This window comes from Etheostoma cragini, chromosome 8 (genome assembly GCF_013103735.1).
Source record: "Etheostoma cragini isolate CJK2018 chromosome 8, CSU_Ecrag_1.0, whole genome shotgun sequence".
NCBI classification, from domain to species: Eukaryota; Metazoa; Chordata; class Actinopteri; order Perciformes; family Percidae; genus Etheostoma; species Etheostoma cragini.
The window spans coordinates 8193387-8212008 of record NC_048414.1 but is presented as its reverse complement, the minus strand read 5'-3'; the positions used below and the strand labels follow the sequence as shown (position 1 = coordinate 8212008).

At 40.7% G+C, this 18622-nt stretch overlaps 1 protein-coding gene across 4 annotated transcripts in view; it reads right to left on the bottom strand.

Annotated features, from left to right (window-relative positions):
• Positions 1–18622, bottom strand: part of shank3a (SH3 and multiple ankyrin repeat domains 3a) — a 167323-nt gene that overhangs the window by 59810 nt on the left and 88891 nt on the right. For 2 of the 4 annotated variants that reach the window (XM_034879870.1, XM_034879874.1), the window contains 6 exons: positions 16479–16556; positions 15975–16041; positions 14772–15001; positions 14378–14547; positions 3018–3199; positions 2587–2610 (listed from right to left, as the gene is read on the bottom strand). In XM_034879870.1, the coding sequence (XP_034735761.1) occupies positions 2587–2610; positions 3018–3199; positions 14378–14547; positions 14772–15001; positions 15975–16041; positions 16479–16556 (751 nt within the window). The remainder of the gene's footprint in view (positions 1–2586; positions 2611–3017; positions 3200–14377; positions 14548–14771; positions 15002–15974; positions 16042–16478; positions 16557–18622) is intronic. The other 2 variants (XM_034879872.1, XM_034879873.1) reach the window with 1 other exon arrangement.

The following is an 18622-nucleotide window of genomic DNA, read 5'->3' as shown; positions in this document are numbered from 1 at the left end:
TGTGTGTGTGTGTGTGTGTATTTGGGGGTTAGGGGGGGTAATGAGGCTAATTATCTAACTATACTGAATCATCAACCAATTCTGTTGATATTTACTTCACATACATTCACACTGAAAAACAAATACATGTAAAATTGAAATCCCTAAACGTATAGATGTTTTTGATTTGTTTGTCACTTTATAAAGAGAATTAGACAGGAAAAAATAAATAAATCTCCGTATTGTTTCCCCTCTCTTTCACTTGCCTTACCTCCTCTTGTCCTCCATTGCAAATGAGCCCTATTACTATTAGCAACTCATCTATTTATGAATGCAGATTAGATGAAATGCATTATGTATAAAATCAAGGGTCATCCATCCCTAAAGAAAGTGGCTTCTTAGGCCTTGCCTCTGAGCACCAAGAGGGCTAGTCATTCCCTGCTAGTAGGGCTGTAACTAATGATTATTTTTGTTATCAAATAGTCTCCCAATTATTTTCTCGATAAATCATTTGTTCTAAAAAGAAATGTCCATCCCAGTTTCACAAAATCCAAGATGATTTCTTTATATGTCTTGTTCTGTTAGTCTAAACCCCAAAGAAGTTCAATATGAGACAAACAGAGAAAAGCAGGACATCTCCATATTTAGGAAGCCATTTTCTGCATGAAAAATTACTTTAACGATTATATAACCAAACTACAATTATAAAAATAGTTGGCAATTACTTTTCTGTCGAACGATTATACGATTAGTCAACTAATTGTTGCAGTTCTACCTGCTAGGACTATTGCACTGTTCAACAACCAGTTGACATTAATGACACATTTCTCAGTTTATATCCCAGGACAACAGAAGCATAGTGAATGCAACACAGTAATGGTTATGATGGTCAGTGTTGCATAACAGAGCCAGATGGTTTCCTTGGCTGGGCCATGATGCTGGCAGCCATGCAATTGTAAGCTTGTTTCCTGCATGGCCAACATGAAAGAATGGCAAAACACTATGTGTTCACATTAGTGGCAGGGTTATAGATTCAGCTGCACCAACAAAAAAGCCAGTGACGGCAGATCCATTCAGTAGATGGAGTCACACTGGCTTCTGTTGAGTTAGCAAATTTCCAATAACATTTGAGTCAAAATCTGTATGCACTACTGTTTCAGACGATGCTTTATCATTTGGTTTTGTTCAGCAAAAACATGAGTCTGATTTGTTGAATCTTAATTGTTTATCATCTGTATTAGTAATTCCTGCGTAGATTTATTTAATTTTATTTTCAGGTTTATTTAAAAGGGACGATGCACACTAATGATACATATAAAATGTGAAATGTGCCAGTATTAGCCAAAAGGCTATTTTACATCTGCTTTCCCGGGACAGATTGTAAAATGTCTAACCTAAAAGGATAAAAGAATTATAATATTACATACAAGTTTAGCCCAGTACAAGTAAAATTGGCTATAAATGTATTGATATCAACATCAAAATCAACACACACACATACACACACACACAAGCCAAACTGTCAGTGCATGTAACAAATATTTGTGGCAACGGCACACATTTTAGGACATTCACAAAAAAAACATAGCTAGGAAAATAACAAACAACAGGTTAAACTTTTCTAAACAAAAATGTGCCAGACAACTTCATAGACATAGAACAAGTGTGACAAACAGGCAGGACAGAAAAGACAAGATAGCAGCTAGATTTAGTGTTAATGTGTAATATTGACAGAGATGACTTGAGTTTCCATGAAAAAGACACAATTATTTAAGATGCGGCATCAAAGCATATTTGAGGAGGTCCACTGGTAAATGTTTTTAAGGTCAGAGAAGCTGGAACACAGAAACATCTAGGATGGGGTAAGGATACTTCTGTACATATCCAGGCAGAGAGAAGGGGTCTTAGAAGAGGGTTAGACAACTGTTTGTGTGTTGTTTGCTGCTGAATGTTTCTGAGAAAGAGGGAGAAAGAGATAAGAGTGGTTGTGTGTGCGTGTACATGTGTGTGTGTGTGTGTGTATGTGTGCGTGCATTTTGGATGTGTGTGTGTGTGTGTGTGTGTGCGTGTATTTGGATGTTTGCACAAAATCCAAATTGAAATTGCAAATTGACCCTTAATCTGTACTTCCTGTGCCTCTGTAGATCTGAAAGAAACATGAGAGGTCTCAGCGAGTGCAGCTACTCATTCTCTCCGGCCTTTCTGAGGACATGAGGGAACTGTTTTCATTAGGCTAATGTGGGTTTGATCCATGGTGATGTATGTGAAGTGGCAGCATGTAAGGTTTGGGGTCAATGTGGAGCTGGGGATCAGTGGACAGGTAATAAGATGAGGGAGAAAAGCAGTTATAGTATACGTTCAGGGGAATGCACGCTCAGAGACGAAGAAGGACACAGTCTGTGTGTATGCATACCAACAACTAACAACACACGGGACCTGTTTGAATTTGCATGCCCTCTCCTTGAAGTAATCCCAGATTCATATAGAGATTGTACACATATCTCAAGTGGATTCAAACAGGGCCATGAACTAATTGCCACTCTGTATGGGTAGGGTTGACACACTGAAGTGTTGGGGAGGGACACAGGGGGAGAAGAATATTATTACCTTCCATGTCATTACAGTCATAGTCTTGAGTGAAGCATGGATGGAGACAAAAGCACACACACAAACACATGAAAGCGAAGCCACAGCACCTTTGTGTAAAGTAGAAAAAAAACACATTTACAAAGTGAATGAAATGATAATTCACAATGTCAAGCTCAGACGACACTGAAATGACTTCCAGGTTGAACGATTACATAAATGCTTTGCAGTCAAAAACATAATGAAGTAATTTGAAGTATGAGGGCATAGGAATGTCTGCTGTTTTATTCTGCAACAAACCCAGCTCTGACAGTCATGAGAGTCACACATTAAAGGAGATCCTTAACATAACTACTGATGATGAAATACAGAATATTAACAGCAGTAGTAGTTGCAGGATTACATTAAGTGAAGGAATAAAAGATGTAGAAAAATAATAGCAGACAACCTACCTTTGACTCTCTCTCCGCGATTAAGTTGGATCTCTCCCTCCCCCTGTGGCGTGTAGGGCTTGACCACAATGAAGGTACGTCCTGGGACAGCACTATAGAGTTTCCGTTTGGGCCCGCGGGGGCCCGTCAGCGCTGGAGGCGTGTGATGGGGGGGGCTTGGGTCTCGCTGCACTGAGCCAGGGCTGTAAACAAACACATATGTTACTGTGGTAATTCCAGGGAGCTGGTAACTGAAGCCTGTGGTCACCGACATGTTCGTCAGCGGGACAGCAACCTGGTGACACCCCCTGGTTGTAACGCTGGCCAGGGAGGGATTCATAAACAAATCCAAGTGGCTGCCGATCAACAGTCAACAGTCAGTGTTCCATGGGAGAGTCATGAGAGGAGAATACACTCCTCCCAACCACTGTCTCCCTCTCCTCCTCTTCTTATTCTCTCTCTTCCTTCTTTAATAGCAAAGACAATATCCTTCTTGCTCCCTTTTACTCTCTCCTTTTATCTCTCCCCTCTGCCCCGCATCCTAACCGAGGTAGAAGCAGAAATGTTTAACGATAAGGCAGACTGCACTGTTTCCTTCTCTGTGTGGGTCTATCAGATCCGTCTGGAAGACCCCCTTAGTCAAACACATCCTGAGTTGGGGCTCCACAAGAAGCCACCTCCAGAGAGGGAGAGAGATCCCTGTGTGTCCCTAGCTCCAGCTGCTCCAGGCTGGGTTACAGATCCTGCCAAATCTTAGGGTCCTGATTCACCTGCTATGGAGGAGAGAGGCTGGGTCTGCTCCCCGACTCCCACTCCTTCTCCTGGGAGTCCTGCTGCGTCTGCCTCTCCTCACCCCTTCATCCCTTACACACACACACCGCTCACTCACACTCACACACACTCTGGCAATGCTGCCACTGCTACTGCTGCTGCTGCTGCTGCTGCTGCTTCTGCGCTCCGTGGCTCCCCTCCCCTTTGACGGCTCGCTCACACTCACACACCACAAACCCTCTATGTGCATTCTAGCCGTGCGCACAGGCACATACACAGACAGCCCCCTCCATTTCTGCTAACATTGCACCTCCGCTAGCATGGCATACGCCACAACCAGCATGTTGCTAACACATCGCTGACACTCACATACACACACTAGACCCAGAGCACGATTGATCTCATCCAGCCTGTCTGTCTGCAAGCATGCACGCGCCATGACTCCCTGAGGCAGCTGTGAGAGTATCTGTGTCTGTCTGTGTGTGTGTGTGTGTGTGTGTGTGTGTGTGTGTTTGTGTGTGTGTGTGTGTGTGTGTGCCTATGTGCAGTGGGGCGGGGGGCAAAAAGCACCAGCCCATTGGTTTAATTGTTGCTCCTCCCTCTTTTCCTTTGCCTTGAATCCTGTTCTTTTTTCTCTTTTGCTTCCATTTCACCCTCTTAACATTTCTTCGCATTGCATCTTCACTCTCTCTCTCTCTCCTTCTCTCTTTCTCTCTCTCTCATGGTGAATTCTAATACAGCAGCAGCAGAGCTCCGCCTAGTCTTCATTCATCACTTTGTAAGTTGTATTCATTGTATTCAGCATCCTTCTGCTGCTCGTGTTGTTAAAGCTTTCTCTCAAGCCTTTAACATAGATTCAAAACATATGTAACACACACACACAGATGATGTTCTACCTGATCTGGAATCTGCTTGACAGTGTGCTTGTGTATATTACTACTCAATTATAAACGGGGACTTGGATGCTATTTTCTGCAACATTTCCTCAAAAGACTAGAAATCTATTAAATCCTTCGTATTTGTCTATCCACCTCAACCTGTTTCAGTCTCTTGCCATTCTTCTGCCAGCAAGTTGTATCGGTCACTTTATAGACATTACTCTTTCATTCACCTGTTTCAAACCTCATGTGCCCTTTACCCTTCTTCCTCCCCTTTCCTCATTTCAAGCCTTGTTTGTATCATTCTTTCCCCAACTCTCTATTGCTTTTCTTGCTTTCCCCATCTCACACAGCCTCTCTTTCATTGTCCCCCTCTCTATCGAAACAACGGCTTGCTGACGGCTTTCCAATTACCGCAGGGACTGAGGGGCAGGGATGGCTGCCGAATGTTAATGTCTAAGCAGCATCAAGCAGCAGCACACAGCGCAGGGGAGGGAGGACTAGAGAAGCAGTAAAATGTGGCTATGTCAAAGTGACACAGAGGGCCAAAAAAGTAGATCCCACAAAGGATATCTATTTTAATGAATCATATCTGCCTCCTCCACTTACACACCTCTGCCACACCATACACCTAGTGGGAGGTTACTGTATGTATACAGCTTGACCTCATTTAACCCTGCAGTGACGCTGATGATGGTTGGGCTGACACATGCTATCTATGTGCCAGACAGAGGGGAGGTGGTGGAGATGAATCCTACACTCTTTATGTCTTAAATGACATGTTTTACAGGATGAGGCTTCCATTGGAAACTACAATTTACCATTTTAGAAGATAAAAATACTGAATGACATTTGATTGACCATAGATCAGATATCAGAAATTCAAAACACATCCATAACTGTAAAATGTGATATAACTACATTTTATGTATCATTTGTCATTTACTTATTTTCTGCTCTCTTCACATTTGCAATGTACGATTTGACCATTTCTCATTTGAAAGCATTTCCGTAGGATGCTCTGTAACTCTATATAGTTTTAAGTTCCCTTTGCAAGCATTAGTATCATGGTCCACCCAAAAGATGGTAATATCGTAGATATCACTTCCACATTATTACATATCCTCTGCCTGTAATACAGTTTAACAGCCCAATGTGGGGTCTACCAGAAAGATATGTACAGTCACTTTCAAATAAGACCAAATGAGAGGAAAGAGACAACTATTCTTTGTTGTTATAGCGACCAGGAAGCTCTAAAAAAAAGTTCAAGGATTTCAGATTTATTTCTTATCTACACTCAAGAGAGGCATGCGGAATACTGTTCTTGCTTTTCTCCAAAATTGTTTGTCTTGATATTTTTGGTTTCATGCAAATTTTCATATACAGTACGTTTTTCTTTATTTTTATGACTATTTACATTGTAGATTATCAATGAAGGCATCAAAACTATAAATGAACACAGGAATGATGTACTTTATTTACTTTTATGTACTATTATGTACTACAAAAAGTATGAAATAACTGAAAACATGTCTTATATTCTAGTTTCTTTAAAGTAGCCACCCTTTGCTTTTTTGATAGTGCAGGTGTTCTCTCAATGAGCTTCATGAGGTAGTCCCCTGAAATGGTGTTCACTTCCCAGGTGTGCCTTGTCAGGGGTAATTAGTGGAATTTCTTACCTTATTAATGGAGTTGGGACCATCAGTTGTGTTGGGCAGAAGTCAGGTTGATACACAGCCGAGAGTCCTATTGGACTGTTAGAATTCATATTATGGCAAGAACCAATCAGCTAAGTAAAGAGAAACAAGTGGCCATCATTACTTTACGAAATGAAGGTCAGTCGGTCTGAAAAATTGCAAAAACTTTGAATTTGTGAAGTGCAGTCGCAAAAAACTATCACGCGCTACAACAAAACTGGCTCACATGAGGACCGCCCCAGGAAAGGAAGACCAAGAGCAACCTCTGCTGCTGAGGATAAGTTCATCTGAGTCACCAGCGTCAGAAATCGCAAGTTAACAGCAGCTCAGATTAGAGACCAGATGAATACCACACAGAGGTGTAGCAGCAGACACATCTCTAGAACAACTGCTAAGAGGCGACCGTGCAAATCAGGCCTTTATGTTCAAATAGCAGCTAGGAAACCACTGCTAAGGAGAGGCAACAAGAAGAAGAGATCTATTTGGGCCAAGAGACACAAGGAATGGACATTAGACCAGTGGAAATCTGGGCTTTGGTCTGATGAGTCCAAGTTTGAGATGTTTGGTTTCCAACCGCCGTGTCTTTGTGCGACGGATGATAACCGGATGGATTCTACATGCCTGGTTCCCACCGTGAAACATGGAAGAGGAGGTGTGATGGTGTGGGGGTGCTTTGCTGGTGACAATGTTGGGGATTTATTTCAAATTGAAGGCATACTGAACCGGCATGGCTACCACAGCATCCTGCAGTGACCCCATCCCATTAGGTTTGTATTTAGTTGGACCATCATTTAATTTTCAACAGGACAATGACCCCAAACACACCTCCAGGCTGTGTAAGGGCTATCTGACCAAGAAGGCGAGTGATGGAGTGCTGCGCCTCCACAGTCACCGAACCTGAACCCAGTCGAGATGGTTTTGGGAGAGCTGGACCACAGAGTGAAGTCAAAAGGGCCAACAAGTGCTGAGCATCTCTGGGAACTCCTTCAACACTGTTGTGAAACCATTTCAGGTGACTACCTCTTGAAGCTCATTAAGAGAATGCCAAGAGTGTGCAAAGCAGTAATCAGAGCAAAGGGTGGCTACTTTGGAGAAACTAGAATATAAGACATGTTTTAAATTATTTTACACTTTTTTGTTAAGTGCACAATTCCATATGTGTTCATTCATAGTTTTGATGACTTAAGTAATAATCTACAATGTAAAAAGTCATGAAAATAAAGGAAACGCATTTAATGAGAAGGGGCGTTCAAACTTTTGGCCTATACTGTATAATCAAATAGTATTCAACCTGGATATATATATAAATTGTATTTCGACATGTCTATTTATTTGTTTAATAAGCAACCAATGGGTTAGGCATCACTTTTATGATTTATACATGCCACCCGCTCAACGAATTTTGCAAGATGACATGATTCACCGTTTTCCTTTGCAAACTTGTGCTATATTTGCAACAGCATTTTTTCTTGCTTCCAATGTTGAATGTATTTTTCTCATTTCATCTCTTTCACTGTGTCTCATTATAAGTAGCTTTTACAAGATTCAGATGTAGGATCCATTACATGCACACAAATAAGTACACACACACACACACACACACACACACGCACACACACACACACACACACACACAAAGTTCTAATGCAGTCTATTACAAAAGCTCCATCGTTTCCTAGGACACAGGTCCGGCCTCTGTAACGATGGCAACTGTCAATAAAAGGAAAAAAGAATAGCCAGCAAATGCACTGATAAGTCAATAATAGGCACTTGGATCTCTATACCAGTCAATTTGTCAAAAATCATTTGCCTTGAGATACATTATATATATATATTCTCATCTCACACATTGAAGTGAATTGAGGTAGTTGTGAATCATAGGCATTTGTTGTTTGGTTTCACCAAACATCATTTGGTTTTCATAGCAGGAATCAGAAAAGAAATAACTAAAATTCAAACAAAGTTCAGTTTTTGTACACCTACGGTATATCTTTACTTTAAGTTGTGAGCTGCACAAAACACAAACAAATAATGTGTAATGTGGTTTAAAAAAAGTTGCAAAATTTAGAACAAACTCATTTGTGCCGTGCCTTTCACCATCATCTGTGTTTTCAAGACTGGACCAAATTTGACATTAATCCAGATAAGTGGCCCTCATCAGTAAAGTCTAAAGACAGTAACTTGGATATGCCTGCTATCTGATGCTTGATTAGGATCAATGAGACCCCTAAAGATAGGTTAACGTTTGAACAGCTCAATAATGAGTCTAGCTGCCTCAGATTGGAAGTTCAAATCTATTAACTGCCTACATAACTCTGAAGATGCAACTGCAAATGTCACAAAATGCCATTTACACAGATGCTATCAAAATAAGTAGCTTAAGTGTAGCATTTTCTCACATGACTGCTTTGCCTTCTCAAGTAAATTGTTTTTTAGTCAACTAGCATTTATCTAAGAGGAGATAAGCACATTTTAAACAAACTCATAATCTGCATCACATTTCGCATCCTAATGGTCATCAGTATGTCCTTGCTTTACTGCATTTTAATGAATTTATGCTCTCTCATTCCTTCTTGCACAATGTGGGAGTGTTCATGGCTATCAAGGTGTAAGTAGAATGTGGACTCACTGGGCAGAACATGTTAAGGTTCTGAACAGCAAACCTGTTTGTATATGGACAGCAATTCATTCATTCAATTAATGAAGCATACTTCATTAATTGAAATTAGAAGAAAGGGTCAAAGGGTGCGATCAACACATAACGCTAAACTCCGCCTCAATTTGAGAAACGAGAGGACAAACAAAATACTTAGCCCATACTGACAACATTTGCCTACTTTGTCATGTTTTTCACTACAATATTTACCTACACAAAAAATATTTACTCTACGCTTCTCTGTGTGTACATTTGTCCTGATGTAGTGAATTAGGAAACGTATCTAAATGTATGCTGTAAAGGAAGTGCTTCCCACAAAGCATTTTAACTATAGTCTTATGGCTTGGATAGCATGTACACTGCCTATCTTTATGTTCAGCAACAGGGCCAATGTCTATAGACTGATGAAAAGGTGTTCTAGCTCCAAAAGGCTTTAAGTGCTTTAGGGACTTGATAAAGGCTTCTGACAAAGTCCTTCATGGTGTGTTGTGGGTGTGTGGAGGGAATATGGGGAACACTGGATGGCTCAGGGCATGGCCCTGCATGCTCTGAGCCATCCAGTGCTTGAATACAGCTATAACACCCAAATTCCACCGGATGCATAAAGGTTGCGGATCGTCTCCGCTGCGTGTCGGCTCCGTGCTCTGCCTTCCATCAACACCCACCAGGTCCGGATTTGTTGCCAAACGGCTGTGTCCATGACTGACAGCTGAAGTCATGAGGACCCACAATATCTCGCGAATTTATGTAGAATAGAATCACAAAACCAACAACAGTTTGAACAACAGTTTGTTTCCATCCAGAGGAGTAGAGGGGAAACAACTCTGTGCTGTGTTTTCAAGTTGTAGTGCAGGGGAATAGGATCCTCCGTGAGCATGGCCTATTTTATTTAGAAAATTAAGCGAATGTTTTATTTTGTGCGTATTTGTATGTTCACGTTGTTGAACGTTGTGTGTATTTTGTGCATTTTCTGTGCTCAAATTCCTTTCCCACACTGTCTGCCGAGCGCTGAATTGCTCTCCGGCGTCCGGCAAAAATGCGTATCTGCTCCGGAGAGCTGCTTATTGCCGGAGCTGCGATGGAGTCGCAACTGTTCTGTAGTCAGTGGAAGTACACATATTTACTTGAATAGAAACCTGATAACTCTGCCGCCGTTTCGCATCTTGTGGAATTTAAGTAGTTTGTGTGATGGTTCATGAGCGAGGGTTTGCGAGAATCTGAGATTCACGGGTGTATCAATGTGGTGACTGAAGGGATGTAGCTGTTGTACTGGATTGTCATGGTGAAGAGAAAGCTAAGCTTAAAATCGAGGCTCTCAGTTGATCTACGTTCCAACTCTGAGCTCTGGGAACTAACAGAAAGAAGGAGATCATGGATACAAGAAGGCAAAATGAGTTTCCTTCACCAGGGTCTCTGGGCTCCTCCTGGGGGACAAGGTAGAGGACTTAGATATGCAGAAGGAGCTCAAAGTAAAAACCTCAGGGGCACATCAAACTGGATGAGACCCCAGTGCAGACACATAACACGGTGGATGGATTACATATCCAATCCTTCAGGATGAGCTCAAGGATGTGGCTGAAAAGAGGGACATCAAGGCTACCATGTTACCCTACAGCTACCATGACCAGGACCGGAATGAGTGGCAGAAGATGCTAAAGAGTGGTTAGTAGGACTGAAGCTATTTGAATGTTATGGTTCTGTGCCTGCAGTCACAGACAGTCACAACAATTGGAGGAGTCTCTATTTGTATTGATGGATTAATTCTAATGGATTAATTAATTAATTGAATACGTGCGTTGCACATATTGTAAATTGCTGAATCGCTTAAGAAGAGCTCTACACTGCATGACACAACCATTTTGTTTACTTATTGTGTGTGACCCGGCCAGTGAAGACAGCATCAGTGTTTTAAACAAAGACTATCAGCATCACTCTCTGACGTGAATTATATGCACAGACCAGTCATACTGTGTCCGCCTTTGATGTCGGGTCTTCACAGGTGAAGCAGTTGAAGCTCAACTCCTCATAACCTCCCCCTCTTCCTCCCTATTCCTGTCCTCCTTTCCTTTCTTTGTAGCTCAGCCCTTTGGCTGTGTTAACAAGCCATGGATAATCTACGCACCAACAGCCAGAAGTGTGAATGTTGCAAAGAAAGAGGGAGGAATATGGGGTCAAAACCAGGGGAGGTGGACAGCAACAAGCAAAGCATTAAAAAGTGAAAATGGGACACCCCCATGTTGGGGTTTGTTGGCATTTTACATCACATGAGTTGTAACATTACAGTACATAAGCAGGTAAGGACACAAGTTCTTGCACATTGACAGAACCAGCTACCCCAACAACCTTTTATGACAACATGTTTCAGATAACGTTGTGTGATTGAATATTCATTTGAATAAGGATTTGGCCCTATGTCCAAATCTCCTCTCACACTATTCAGATAAAGGGCAGTTTGAGCTTTTACTGACATTCAAACATTTTGTATATGTGGGCTGTGCTGGTGGTGTTTTAATAATCTTGAGTCTTAGATAGCCCTTACACATCCATTTCTTACCTGAACCAGTCAGATGGTGTGTAATATTTGATTTTACTGTACCAAATAAAATACCAGCAAAACTACTCATTCCACTTTTACAACTGCAAAGGAAGTTGGTTGAAATGTGAACTATGTGTTCACCCATGCTTATTGTTGTAGGAAAACTGAAACGAGACACTGGAAATAGAAATGATTATAGTTGGTATACTCTGCTCAGTAACATAATATTTGTCTATCTGGCAGCTTCAGATTTTTCTACCAACTTTTGTACATTAATAATGTCAAGACAGTGTCCCCTTCATGAATAATTATCTATTTGTATTGGAAGCACATTGTGGTAAGTTTCCATTTGACCACTTACTTTTGTCTAAATATAATTCTGCCAAATCCGGTTTCTTGTCTTATCATTTTGTCAACTGAATCAGCCGGAGAGATTGCTATAACCCCACTTCTTTAATCTTGGTGATCTTTGTTTGTTTTCCTTTGTGATCTATTCATAATGAGCCACTCTGACCTAACTACATCTTCTCTACTGTCTCCATCTTAACTTTCAGCTGATGCCTGGCCAAGCTAATGAACCCTGGCAGCACTGCACACATGCGGATGTGATGGTGAGTTCCACATGATCTTGTTGGAGTCTGCCATTGGGTGGGCTGTTGACCGGCCAAGCTAATTTCACACTCCCCTGGTACCCATAATGCCTCTAGAGTTACCATGGGCATGGACAGAAGGTCAGAGAGAGAAAGAGAGGGGGAGGGAAAAATATTAGAGGGAAAATGTTCAAGGACGGCATCAGTCTCGCTTGGGTGCAGGTTCTGGCCATGGAGACCAGCTGCTCGGTTTGGCCTTTTTATACATTCCCCTCACTTTAATACTTGATGTAAGAGTAAAACACACTGACAAACAAGGTCTCAACTCCCTGTGTACAGGAGGCCATTTAGGCCAGGACATGGCGGACATAAAGCTGCTATGCTCCGTTTTCTTTTTCACGTCCATCCTTTTCCTTTTTCCACACTCTGGCTATTAAGATGTAACCTGTTACTTTGTACAGAAAGACCACAATGATAGAGCCAAATATGTATCTCTTTTCTGTGAACATTAATGCTAATTTAATCCCAGGTAAAGCAGAAGAAGATGCTCTTAGTTTGCTACCATAAATGGGCACATTTGACAGAAAGAGATAGAGGGTGGTTAAACACTCCAGTGTGAATGTATTAATAAACTTAATATAATTCGGTTTAGGATTGTGAAAACGATGCCTATACGATTTATTTCTTCAGAACTTTAGTTTCTCTACGGCGTGATGTGTGCACGTTACATTATTTAATAAAGGATGTTGACTGCTCTATCGCTGCAAACCATACAGTAGATTAATGGCACTCAATGTGTGCATGTGTGAGTGTGTGTGAATAACAAAATGAAAGAGTGTGAGAGAGAGAGAAAGAGAGAGAGAGAGAGAGAGAGAGAGAGAGAGAGAGAGTGTCTTTGATGGATGGAGTAAAGTGACAGGAAAGTAGTAGAGGCAGAGGGGAGCACGGCTGGAGCTGGGTCTGTAATGCAATTCCCCTGTCAGACATCAGACTGTTTCACACCCAAACACACACACACGCAAACACGCACACACACACACTGTGTGTGGCATCCAGGAATCACATTAGGTATGTGCTGTGCGTAGGTGATCTTGCTCTGACATATGATCATAATAAAAAGCTTTACAAACCAAGTGTCAGTCTACCACTTAAATCTATCGCCCCAAGATGTGATCAGAGTCCTAGTTTACTGCGCAGCTTGTCTAATGTTTCAGTATACAAGGGAAGAGATTTGTTCCAGCACCCCAGCAGCACAACTACATCCATGGATTTATTTATCAATCGGGTGACTAGCTGTTTTGAACTGAGTGGCCCGTCCAATGAAATTACTCACAGCTCTAATTTCAGAATGTATCCTCTGTCTCTTAATCTCTCTCTTACACAAACTGACATACAAACACATTCACAGCTTGGCAGCCTTCAATTGGTCCCCATGGTGATTATTGTAAGCCGCTTTCCATCCGTCTATCTCTATACTGTACAAGCACCCGTGTGGATGCACACGTGCACACACATACAAACACAGAGACAAACAGACACAAAGATTTGAGGTATATAATTTGCCTCAGTTCTCCCAGCAGGAAGAATGCTGTATTTAAGTCTAGTTTAAGTCTACAGGGCTGTTGCCAGACACACACCATGCCGCTGACCATTGCCCTCATACCCTGACAGGAGCACGGCCCACACAGCAGCTACACCAAATGCAAATATAAGTTACAGACCTCATACTTATCAGTGTTTCAATCAGTCACTATACATCTATACATCATTTTAATATTCATTTTCCTGTTTATGCTTTTTACAGATTACTTTTCTGGGTAGGTTGCAAGTACAGTTTTGACAGGAAAACGACTTGGCGACTATGTGCCTGGGATTGATGTGTGAATAATAAAACAAGATTTTGCACTGATTGATGTCATGTCATGTTTACAGTATCAGCAGTAGCAGACGGTAGCAGATGGAGTAAGATACAGAATGCTGCGTGGTGACTAACTAGTGTCTCAGACACATCACATGAGTCTTTTTTGCTTTTTGAAATTTGGTATAAATATCAAAGTAGGTGCTTAATCAAAAGGCTAATCACAGATTATCTACTAAAAATGAATAGCTACTGAGACTGGTGAGTGTGAATACAAAATTGGAAACAGGAAGAAAGAGATCTGCTTGTTTACAAAGCTTTCTAAAAACTTGTTTAGTTGACTAATCAAGTAAACAATGAGTAAATACCAAATAAACAAACAAAATCTTACAGACCTTAGTCTTCCACGATGGCCGTACCCATGAGGGTAACCATGGCTGTGGGACCTTCGGGGAACCGGCTTGTCTTCTTCATGCATGTGATGTAGTGAAGGCGAGCGGGAATGGGAGGATCTGGAGCTGCCTGTACTCTGGAGACTGCTGTCAGGGATCTCTCCGTGACGGCTCTGACACAGAACAGAATAAGTATTATTTGCACGTTCCAAACACTGCAATCATTTTTGTGTAACAAATGGACCAAAAACAGAGTCTCAAAAAATGAGACTGTGTGTCATTTTGTTTTTCTACATTTTTCCTTTACTTGTTTTGTTTACTGTGCATTTCATGCTATATGTGCACACACACTGACACAACTGAATTACAACTTGACAGCCTCAAAGCTCCATCTTACCTCTCCAAGACTACTGTGCTGCTGCCCAAAAGCTGGCAGACTGCGCAGTGAGGGGACAGGGGAGTGGCCTTGACGGCCACGAATTTCTCTGGGGGCCTGGCCGTGGATGTGATCATGGTCCCCGTTCAGGTTGTTGTCACTAGCAGAGCGGAGCAAAGAACGTGGCGAGGGCAGGGGGCCAGGTGTCGCACGTCGACGGTTGGTGTAGGAGGGGGTCTCCCTGAAAGGCACTGAGAGGAGAGAGAGACACATTTGTCCTAGAGCATCTTAAGACTAGAGTCACTATTTCATATCAAGCTACTGTAGCAAACACAATGAACAGAACGCTCCACACGTCTCATGGTCACTTAAATAAGTTCAAAGCCTGTTACAAGGTTGCACTAATCTGACAGTAGGCTGATAATACATTTAAATTTGCAACATATTTCCACAGCTATAAACTATCCGCAAACTTTTACGCAAGGATGAAGTAATGCAATGGATCAAGTACTGACGGTACTACAGCAAAACCTGTAGTAAATTCATTAGTGCCTGTGAATCTAATGAATCTTATCAATTATCTTCATACAGTATAAAAAAATTATTATTATATTTGATCACTGAAAAACGAAGAACCAAATACAGAATAAGAAGCACTGTTTAGGATCTTGCTGTGAATTAAACATTCTCTTCATGAAAAACTTAAACTTGCAAACATCATTAACAATGTGTGTTTCAGTTCACACATACATTACCAGCACATTGCCTGGGTACAGTCTATTTATAGTGTAATAGTGAAGTGGCAAAATGATATTTAAAAAATGCACAATTATTCCAAACATTACATGTGATTTCCTTTTTTAAATTGTTTATTGTTAAAAAGGATAAAATATGGGGTTAACACATTTTACAATCTGGAAATTGGGATATTACATCCTGTCAACACTAGATGGCAGAGTTTTCCTGTATGTAGATGCCAAAGAGAAACTGCTCAACTCAGCAGGGATCCAATAAACCCCTGAAACCTTCTCCACATCCATTATACTTCTATTTCCTTCCCTTTGTTTCCCCACATTTCTGTATATAACCTGTAATCACTTTTCTTGAGCATCGTCACTGTGCTCACTCATTCTTTAGTCTGATGTCTCCCTACAACGCATTCATGTTTAAACCTATCCAACACAGAGGTAGCCTGGTGATATACTACCACTGCTGTCAACTTACCAACATCTGATGCTTTGTGGACCTTTATGATTTCAGCCAGATCAAAATTTCCTGCTATAATAGCCACCTGGAGGAGAAAAGACAGGGATACAGGGAAGGGGGAAAACACAAGATTACAAAGGTGTGAAACAGAAAGATTTAATTCTATGAAAAAACCTCACCTCTTCTAATATGTGTACATGTACATATTTAGTCCTTTGTTGTGGCAGATGTGTAAAATCTGTATGTGTGGCAATGTTCTGGGTAATGTGTGAAACAGCTAAAACATCAATTCAGCCAGGAAAGGTGTTATTCATACATATACCAAGATGGTAAGCCAGCAGGGCTGGGGGCTGTTAAGTTGCTTATGTTTTTAATAGCAATCAACATCTTTATTAGTATTAGGCTGTGTATTGTAAAGGGCAGAGACAAGTTGTTCAATCCATTCAACTCTGCAGATGTCAAAGATGTAAGGTATGATAATGCACATAGTAACATGCAGTGGTTCCTGGATACCACACATACCTGAAAGGCGGTCTGGCTGTTGTAGTTCTTTATCTCTTTATTGGCCCCCCGAAACAGGATAACTCGTGCACAGCTATCCTGAATGACAACAGAGTAATACATGTGTTAGGCTAGGACTTTTAAATGTCATCATATTTGATTTTACCATATGTAACGTAAATATTTTAGAAAAAAAAACTTTATAACATTTGGATCATTTGGTTTATAAAAGCCAAATATCATGTGGTACTACGTTCAGTTATAAATGGGCTGTGCATTGCAACAGTTATTGCTAGAAACAGCATCACAAGCAACCTTTGATCCCACATCTGCAAGTGTGAGTGCTGAAAGCCTTTTTTATTCAAACATTGACACTTTTCTGTTTTTAACAGCAGAGTTGGGCAGGATGTAATCGCTATACGTTTGCAGAGCTAAAATTGGAGTGAAGAAATTAGTTAATTATTTATTTTTACATAAATCCCTTTTACCTACCCATGGTACTGTTAAAGTGAGTGCCCTTTCGCTGTCTTACACACATATGCACTCATGTAGACATGTACACCTTAAGACTGTTGTCATGTTGAGCCAAACTTATTATAAAATGTTTACACTTGAAGAAATTTCCAAACTGAATTAAATAACTGAACTACACTGAAGTGAACTACAACACAATTATTTAGAGAGCAACAAAGTTAACTAAACTTAAAAAGTTGAATTTGAACTCGACATAAAATCAAATAATTGTGATATCACTGCATGCTGTAACTGAACTCTTATTTTTTGAACTGGAGGACCCATCCGGGCGGCACAAGCGTTGATTTAGTGAGAGTTTTAGTCTTAGATTAAAAAAAAGGAACATTAAACAATCCTTTGTTAAAAAAACCCATTACACTCATCATGATTCAAGCCAAAAGAATATTATCACTAGGCGTGAAGAATTATGTGCAAATATACAGAATAATTTGAGCAAATACATTTTAAATACCTAGGAAAACTAAGCTCCTGCTGAAAATGAACCCCCGACCACAAAATTTCAAGCTTTTATTGTTCAGACTCTTAAATGACTTTAAAGATACATGAAGCTGGTGCAACAATTTGTTTACAATGCGTCCTTAATAATGGTGAATCACTTTGTAAATTTATAAAGCCAGTGGTGGAAGGACATTTGAATGGCTGCAACTGTGATTCTACTCAAAGATTAGATTCCTATCTTATGGATTCCTGAGCCATAAGTGAAAACAATGTATTCACAGTATGTAATACCAATCTGCAGATTTCACCCCAAGCACACAGACACACAAGTTGTTAACCAGCTGTTGTACAGCACTGTGAAAAAGAAGAGAGCAGAACATACACAACATCAGCTCTGCAGAAATAAGCTCTTAATTTCCATTATGCATGACACATTGCTAACTTAATTGCTAACTAGTACATTGCTTTAGCTCTTAGCAATGTATAAGTCTAGTAAGTAACATTAAAACAAATTATGAGGGCATGTGATTATGCATACTAATTTACTTTTTAGTTTCTTTAGGGAGAGACTGAAAAAAGAAAAGAGACACAAATACAGCCAAACGTGCATTGAACTGCAAGTGAGTTGGAAGTTAATGTGTATAATAAAAGGTGTTCAACATAGAGCCTGTTGGCAAAGCAATAGCTAAACTATAAGCAGCAAGGGGGTATGAAAACGTAGGCTAAAAAGTAATACAAGGACCACATTACAACATGCACAAAAAGACATTCTTTTATAATTCACAACCACATTTTTCTCCCTCTCTCTCGTTTTTCTCTCTCTGTCAGACTATTACCATAAATTGTTTTGTGTGTAAATGAGCACAGGGCCCTCAGGCAAAAACAAAGTCAAATTGTAGATTGATAAACACAGTTATGTGTCCATGTGCTGGCTGGCTGAGGGTCGATATGTAATTTAACACAGAGCAGAATTAACAGCACTAGCCTTGCTTTACAATCAGCACACTGACTGGTAAATCCTGTCACTACTGAGTCACACATTCAGGGACAGTCATGCACAAATAAATTAAACATGTGGTACAGTTACAGACATCCATGTGATTTTACTAATTAAGCTATACACTCACCGGCCACTTTATTAGGTACCCCATGCTAGTAACGGGTTGGACCCCCTTTTGCCTTCAGAACTGCCT